Source organism: Pistacia vera, unplaced genomic scaffold (assembly GCF_008641045.1).
Source record: "Pistacia vera cultivar Batoury unplaced genomic scaffold, PisVer_v2 Contig86, whole genome shotgun sequence".
NCBI lineage: Eukaryota > Viridiplantae > Streptophyta > Magnoliopsida > Sapindales > Anacardiaceae > Pistacia > Pistacia vera.
In genome coordinates this window covers 91,844-100,830 of record NW_022196734.1, presented here as the reverse complement: position 1 = coordinate 100,830, position 8,987 = coordinate 91,844, and the positions used below count along the sequence as shown (strand labels likewise).

The following is an 8,987-nucleotide window of genomic DNA, read 5'->3' as shown; positions in this document are numbered from 1 at the left end:
TTGATGGCTCAATGCAGAAGAACAAAGCAAGACTTGCTGCCAGGGGATACTCACAACAATACGGGATCGACTACGATGAAACGTTAACACCAGTAGCACACCTAGACACCATTCGAGCATTGATTACACCAGCTGAAAGATAGATGCATGGAGAATCAAGCATATCATACTATAACAAGTATAGTCATAGTTTAAAAATAAATTTCAATCAAATTGAAATAAGTAAGGTAGAACATGTTACCTTAAGCCCTTAGCAACCTTGGAGACTCTTAATTTCAAGAGAAATTAAGCAAAAGAGTATCCACACCAAGGGAAGAAGAAATTTGACCAAGAGGGAGATTTAGGGTTCTTAGAGATTTTTCTCTACACAAAATTATATATCATTTTCTTTATATAGGAATCCTTGTAAACAATTTAATAATTGTTTTGGACTTCCTTAAACAATTCCATAATTGTTATGAAGTTGTTAACTTCTTTAAATGATAACATTGGATTAACATTTAATCACAATTAACAATTTAACTCTTAAATTGTTACATAACATTTAACCCTTAAATTGTTTACAATTACAACCCTTGTAAAATCCAATTTAATTAAAGAAAATGTTTCATATAATAACTTTATTACCCTTAGTAGGTGCTAGCCAACCTTGGATAATCAACTCTCTTTGGCTATTTCTTCATTCTCCTTAGTTTTTATGTGTGACCTCTTAGGTTCACTGTGGCCTAGCCGTGGGCCCAATATCACAATCTATTTCGATATGTTTTGTCATAACTCTTTATGAACAAAACTCCCACTGATTATGGTAGGCATCTAGCAATGCTCAATAACCCTTAAGTCACAATGAGATATACTCCAACGAACCTTTTACAATTATACACGTTGTATAATCAAATCCTTCCATTATCTAATCCCAATTAAGAATGGTTCATGGTATGTCAAATCCTTATCTTAATTTTAATACAATACATACGGAACGTGTTCCATGAAACAACCTTTCATGTAACATTTTATATACCCTGGCCGGAGATTTCCCTTTTCCAATGTATCTTGACTTGTCTAGGAACTTGATATCAATCTATACCAATCAACGGATCCCATCTTGACTATCACTTGTCCTCACACATAAACAACACATGGCCAAATCGGCTTATTACACATGGCATGATTACTCATGTTTATACACCATATGAACCATATGCGTTTATGCAGAATCCAATCATGATATCTCAGTCTAAGGATTAATAATACCCTAGTCCCGATCTTATGATAAATCATTGACTACATTTTAAATGTCCATGTGATTCATCATAAATGGCCATATTCGATAAACAGTTCACTAACCGCGTATCCATGCTAATGCCCTAGTGATATAACTTTTATAATCACCCACACCAATACCATCACATGATATTCTACGGAGGCATTCAGCATGCCTACTATGTAATATTATTGCCCAATTAATATTACCTATGTAGGGAATACTTTGATGATTTTGATCTTCTAAAGATTTGTATCATCCGGACATTTCACATGTAATACATATATATAAATGAAGCAATAAACCACATGTGAAATAAGAACATTTTCTTTTATTGATAAGATAAAATGTATATACAAACTATATATATTCACATATATATACAAAACATAATACCTCGGAACCGATGACACGATTGGTTCCTAGGGCATACACTAACACTAGCCACATAGAAAAAGTGGAAGATCTACCAACTAGATGTGAAGTCTGCATTCCTCAACGACTATCTGTACGAAGAGATATATTTCGAGCTGCTGCCAGGGTTCATGGTTCAAGGAATAGAAGACAAAGTTCTCAAGTTGAGGAAGGCTTTGTACAAGTTAAAGTAAGCTCCGCGAGCCTAGTATAGTAGGATAGACAATTACTTTATTGAGCAAGGATTCAGGAGGAGGCAGAGTGAGCCAACACTAACATCAAGACTGACAAAGTTACAAAAAACACACTTATCGTCTCTCTATATGTGGATGATCTTATCTAGACAGGCAATTGCGAAAAGATGGTTTGAGATTTCAAGGAAGACATGATGGGCACATTCGAAATGACAGATATGAGTTTGATGCACTACTTTCTTAGAATCGAGATAAGCTAAAGAAAAGAAGGAATATTTATCTGTCAAAAGAAATATAGCGAAACTCTACTAAAGAAGAACAAAATGGAAGGATGCAAGACAGTTGCTATTCCACTCGATAGCAACAAAGCTCTGAAAAAGGAAGATGGTTCACCAAGCGTAGACCAGACAAAATTTTGAAGCCTTATTGGAAGTCTACTCTACCTAACAACCACAAGACCAAATGTCATGTACACAACCTGTCTACTATCAAGATTTATGCAAAGTCTAACACAGGTACAAACATGGAGCAACAAAACGAGTACTTAGATACTTACAAGAAACAAAGAACTACGACATCTAGTATGAATTCACACCTGACTCAAGACTAATTGGCTACATCGACAACGATTAGGCAAGATTCGTGGACGACATGAAAAGTACATCACGATATGCATTCACACTCGATTTAGGAATATTTTCTTGGGCATCAAAGAAACAAGCAACAGTTGCATAGTCATCAGTAGAAGCAAAGTATATTGTAGCTACATTAACTACAAGTATAGCTATATGGCTAAAACGCATACTTGAAGACATGAGAGAAACACACACACACACACACACACACACACACACACACACACACACACACACACACAAAAACCTACGGAGATTAATTGCGATAGTAAATTTGCAATAGCAATGGCGAAGAATCTCGTGTTTCACAGCAGGACTAAACACATAAGCATCAAATATCACTTCATCGGAGAAGCATAAGCAAACAAAGAGATTGAACTCAAGTACTACAAGACTGAAGAACAACTGACATATATTTTCACTAAAGCACTACCGAGAGGATAGTTTGAACAATTACGAGACTTGATCGAAGTCACAAGAATGAGCATCAAGGAGGAGTGATAAAATATTATACACATTCCAGGTTGATGTAGGATCTTCTTCTAGAAACATTTAGACTTTTGTAAATTAATAATAAAGAAAATGAAACAAATAGGAAATAAGAAAAATTGTAGAAAATTAGTGAGAGCTCTAGAATCTATCAAGTCGGTTAAAACCACCGACTTTACAAACTATAAATAGGTGCTTGCCTTACTCCTTGTAATGTATGAACCAAGTTATTAATAATGAAGAAAGCTTTCATAAAAAAATCCCATCAAGCTCTCTACCATTTCCTATGAATAATACTACACTTACAAACTTCTTATACAAACTTTTTCATACAAACTGATATGGCAAAAGATGATTGGGTGTTAAATTTGTTTTTAATTATTTAATTTAAAATCATCCAATCAACTTTTGCCACACTAGTTTGTATGAAAAGTTTATAAGTGTAGTATTACTCATTTCCTATAACCTAAAACCTATAGCCCACTTTTTTTTTGTGGGTATGGTAATTGTGGCCATCCCTTGCCCTTGCTACAACTTGAACCCAAGACACGTTGATGTTTTAACTCCTCATTCCATCCTTCACTCCATTAGGTCACAAGGGGTGGTTACCTATAGCCCACTTTCTCTACTTCCAAAAAATCTTCACGTCGCTTCACTCTTTTCTTCATCAAGAAACCACTCCACTCTTTCTAACTCTTTCTCAAACACTCAAAACAGGTTGCATCAAATTATCCCAATATCCTTTATATTTTCTAAACAAATAATCATCAATGACTATGAGTGCGTTTGTTTTACTTTTTAAAATAGTATTCTATAATAGAATACTATTTAATGAAATATGATAGGATTCTGAGAATGTGTTCTGGAAAATATTTTCTAAAAATATTTAGATTTTTTTTAACCCCTTCAATTTGTTAGTTTAACTAAACACCCATAAAATAAAAGTTTATAAATTAACAAAAACATGCCCACCCACCAAACTATTGCAGACAACTGGCCACCACAGCTGGGTGGTAGTTGAAAGTCACTGGAATGGCGCACGATCAACTGGATCTGGCCGGTCATGCGTATATCTAGCCTTTTCCAACTAGATCCACCATGGATCTGGATAGAAACAACCAAATCTATGGTCAAAGATTTGGCCGTTGGCGATGACCATATCTTGACCGTTGACGACAAGATCTTTGACTGTAGATTTAGTTGGAAATGGACAGATTAGTGCACGACCGGCCAGATCCAGCCGGTCATGCGTTGTTACGGCGTCAGCTCTCTTTACTCATAGTCAAACCATGCCAGAAGGCCCAGAACCCATTTTTGGTCGCGTCTCAGAATATGCCTAAGAGCTGGGCTTCGATAATGTTCACTCTTTCACTTATATTGACGAGATAACGACTCTCCTGGAGGTAAGGTGTGCCAATCATGGTATTGAAAGACTTCCGATGGGTCACTCCTGGATGGAGCTCGCACAAAATGTAATTTCTGACTCTCTTTTTATTTACGCGCTTTTAGAAAGGGCTTGATTATAATTTATAACAAATAAAGTACAGCCCAACAAAATTAATACAATTGCTGATAATTCGTTTCTAACTTCTATTCCCACGGAAGAGGAAATTCACAAGACTATTTTCAGTATGGATCCACATAGCGCACCAGGTCCTGATGAGTTTAGTGGGGCTTTCTTTCAAGGCTGTTGGGACATTATTAAAGCTGACGTGATACAATTTGTGCAATATATTTTTCAACACTCCTGGCTGCATCCAAATCTTAACTCAAATTTGATTACTCTTATTCCAAAAGTGGCTTCAGCAGATTTTTTTAACCAGTTTAGAACTAAACTTGCTCAAGTTTCACACTCTTGGGAGAAACAGGCAAGGGTTATACATTAGAAATCATAATTTGGTTCTAAATAAGTAATTAGCTGAACGTTTCCATTTTTATTGTTTCCATGAAACAGAAAATAAAAGTTTTACATCGATAATGGCTTCACCCATGTAATTGAAGGTTTAACATGTTAAAATTGCCTTTAATTTTTTGAGATTTGGCATACATGTGTATCATATTAGATTCTTACTTTGTCTGCGTCAAATTGTTTGAAGCTGATCTGTTTTCCGTTTTAACTAAAATACAATCTGAAGAGTTATGTAATGGGTTGTCTTCAGATCTTTAAATGGATTGGATACAATGTTAACCAATGCAAAATGAATGATGCCCGTTTAATTTATTTGCTTGCAGGCCAAAAGAAAAACATAAAATTTAAGTATGTTCTGCTAGCTAGCTTACAGAGGTGTTTGCCTTTAAATGAGTTAGATGAGTTTGGTTCAACTTATAAAAGTAGATTTTACCATATCATATTATGTAGTTTTAATTGCTCAATTAATGCTTAAAATATTTGCGGAAATAGCTTTAATTAAGAAGAGGAAGTGTATTTTGAGTAAAGCATCAACGGGATCTTAAGAACCATGCCAACTTTGATGTTTAAACTGACATTGAAAATATAGTTTGATCATGGCATTGCAGACACGGAAAATCATAATGTTTTGATGTCTTCCAAAAAACAAATGTAATATGGGTGCATATTCTAAGAAGAAATGGGCTTATTTTATCTGTACTCATATGACCGCTGCCGGATCACTACTAGTGCTAGAAACAAAAGGGGTTAAATTGCATTCTAATCAAACCTGTGAGTGCCATGACTCATACCAAAACACATTGCTTATTTGTGAAATCGATAGATAGACATGTTAAAAATCCACTTACATGTCTATAATGGTTGCAGGTAAGTGATAAGAACTGGGCTTCTTACTTTGTGAACTCCATCCCTCCATATCAAACCTCCGAACTCCGGATTTGTCTGTCGAGATCTCGTTGTGAAGGTGACCTTGTAAGACAGTTTCTGGTATTTCTGGGTGAAATTCAGGCTTCTTGGTTCCACTTTTGTGGTAACACCTTTGAAGGGTGAAACTACAACGCGGTAATTAGAGACTGGAGACCCAACATTAGTGGCTGTTCTATGAAGAGTTATAGAAGAAACGTTTCCATTAGCTTTGACCACTACTGAGATTGCAGGGTAGTTTAAGTCCCCTGGACTGGCAAAAGAGTGATGGCAAGACCTATTTGCATACTTGGAAAAAGCTTTGAGCTGTCCTAGGGATAGCTTTTGTGTGCAGAGGAATTCAAAGTAATCCTGTGCATCAATGTCGTAAATCAAACCTGGGTCTAGAGCTTTCTCTGGGTTGATGTGTCCAGCCCCATGGTCATATGGAGTTGAGGGTGCAGCTAATGAGGCATCTATAAGAGGATTATGTGTATTATCATGAACATAAGCGGTTGTCATAAGTGCAGATTTTATGGCTGCCGGACTCCATTCTGGGTGCCTTGCTTTAAGCAGGGCAGCAACTCCACTCACATGAGGGCATGACATTGAAGTTCCAGATAATATATTGAACTGCACTCTCCTGTGATCTGTTGGCAAGCTTGATGGACCTGTTTCACTCGTCCAAGCCGCAAGAATGTTGACCCCAGGTGCCACCACATCAGGTTTCAGAATTTCAAGACTAAGTAAATTTGGCCCTCTTGATGAAAATGCTGCCACTACAGGGGAAGGCCTAATTCCCAACCTTGTACCGAGAAATGTAAGACTTGCAGTTGCTTTCCGATTTGTTAACGCATAACTCTTTATTGCTTTCCCTTCAGTCTCCCCTACTGCTACTGCCGGAAGAAGGTGACAATCGGCAACTAACTCCTCTCCGTTGGCAGCCGTATTTGAAAGAATCATGCCTACACCTCCTGCATCTTTAACCACTTGACCTTTCTGAACTCGAGGACTAATACCACGGTCACAGATCACAATTTTTCCAGCTACTACACTTGGATTCAGAGTTCCCTCCAAACACAAAGAGCTTGGATCAGGGCTGCTTGAGTTGCTACCCATATAAACTAGAGGATATTTCTTATTTGCCGTCAAAACTCTCCGCCCTTTATACAGTGAAACTCCAGTAATAGTCCTGCCTGTTCCAAGCTTAACAGTAGCTGGAAAATTTCTATCCATGGTACTAGCGCCAACTGTGGTGATCCATGGTGATACATTTGTGAGACTGACGGGGTCTGGGCCTCCATTTCCCGCAGAGCAAGACACGAAAACACCCATCTCCATCGCCCCGAAAGATGCTATTGACAAACTGTCATGATAATAAGATATCACCCCACCACCCAATGATATTGATAAAACATTCACTCCATCAGCCACTGCTCGATCAACTGCCGACAATATATCCGAGCTGAAGCATCCCCCAGACCAACACACCTTATAAGCTGCAATTCTCGCACCAGGGGCCATTCCTCTTGCTGTTCCATGAGCATAACCCAAAAGATTTGCACCGTGTACAGGAGAACCAGCCACAGTTGCCGCTGTGTGAGTCCCATGCCCATCTTGATCTCGAGCTGATTTATACTCAGTTTGTTCATTGATTTTTCCAGTCGCAGTCTCATATCCACGGTAGAATATTCTCGCACCCACAATTTTTTTATTGCAGTGATGCTTTTGGAAACCTCGGCCTGTTTCACAGATTCCTTTCCAGTGAACCGGTACCGGTGTCATGCCGGTGTCATTGAAACTTGCACTCTCCGGCCATATCCCAGTGTCAAGCACTCCTACAACAACATCGTGATCAGCTAGTTTCTGAGACCAAACACTGTTACTGTCTTCTGGTTCTAGCCCAAGGAACGTGGGACTCCTTGTGGTATGAAGTTGGTATTTTGTATCTGGGAAGATGGCCACAACTCCATCTCCTTCCTCTAGCCTCTCTGCCTCTTGTTCACTCAAACGAGCAGCCACTCCATGAAAAGTAGTCTCGTAATTGTAAATTATCCTGTCTTCTTCATCTGCATCACCTTCTTTCTCAGGTTCAAAGACAACAGATTTTACTTTTGATAAGTACCAATCAAGGTGACTGGAGAACGATTCTGGCATTGCAGAGTTATCCATCTGAACAATGTAAGTCTTCTTTGTCAATGAAACACCGGCGGAGAAACCATTGTGGAAGGCAAGATAGTTCATGAGAATGAGGAAAAACCATTTTGTTACAGGATTTTCTCCCATTCGAAGGCTACCAAAGAACAGTTTTTGAGACAGATGCAGCAAATTAAAGATATAGAAATAAGAAGGTGGGTTCTGTGAGGTAGTAGTTTGAGAATTGAAATATCTAAGAGAAGGTAGGAGAGGGCCTTAATTAATCAACCATTTCATGTTGTTGAAGGTAATAAAGTTGGTTGGTTTGAATCGTGAATGCAAATTGAAGAGGTCTAGCTATAAGAGCTGACAGAAGTTAATATGTGTACCAGTGGTACTATAATCATAAACCCGTAACTTTTCTAATAAATATAACATATCGTAAGTAGTCAGTTCATAATTAATTTTATTTGTTCAATAATAAATCTCGTCTAACTAAATATAAACTGGTCAATTATAAACTATAACATTTATATTTATGAGAAAAAATGGTGGTAAGTATTAACTTTCTCTTTCAAATACATTTCATGTTTATTCTTCTGGCCTCTGGGGACACTTGTTTTACTAGCAGAGGAGTCTGTTACTTGAGAGTTGGGTCAAGAAACTCAATTTATTGATAAGAAAAAGCTTGACCGCAAAGAGATATTTTTATAACAGTAATGAAATGGGTTTTGGAGATTGAATCTGGTTTCAGCTTTTTCGCCGTTGTTTGGTTGGTGAGTCTTAACTTTCAACTTAAGTGATGAGAGTTATTATGGGTTATCGTCCTCTGGGGGACAGCTTTTCTAGTTTTCTTTGTTCTTTTGATTGTTGTGATCGAGGAAATATTTGGATCCCAACAAAGACATTTCAATGGGTAATGCTTCTTCACCACAAATAATTTCCAAAACATTTTCAAGTACAGTTCTAGTAACAAAAATTTCTATGCGCAAGTGGATGTGGTACTGTATATCAGCATGACTTTTATTTTATTTTAAGTAAAATAA

General features: G+C 37.4%; 1 protein-coding gene across 1 annotated transcript; it reads right to left on the bottom strand.

The window, feature by feature from the left end:
- Positions 1-5,530: 5,530 nt before the first annotated feature.
- LOC116118812 (subtilisin-like protease SBT1.3) lies at positions 5,531-8,323 on the bottom strand. Its single transcript, XM_031404773.1, has one exon. It carries the CDS (start codon positions 8,089-8,091, stop codon positions 5,755-5,757), a length of 2,337 nt encoding a protein of 778 aa, XP_031260633.1. The 5' UTR covers positions 8,092-8,323; the 3' UTR covers positions 5,531-5,754.
- Positions 8,324-8,987: the final 664 nt, after the last annotated feature.

Excerpts from the sequence above, each read along its gene's own strand:
- LOC116118812 (XM_031404773.1), bottom strand. The coding sequence starts at position 8,091 with ATGGGAGAAAATCCTGTAACAAAATGGTTTTTCCTCATTCTCATGAAC.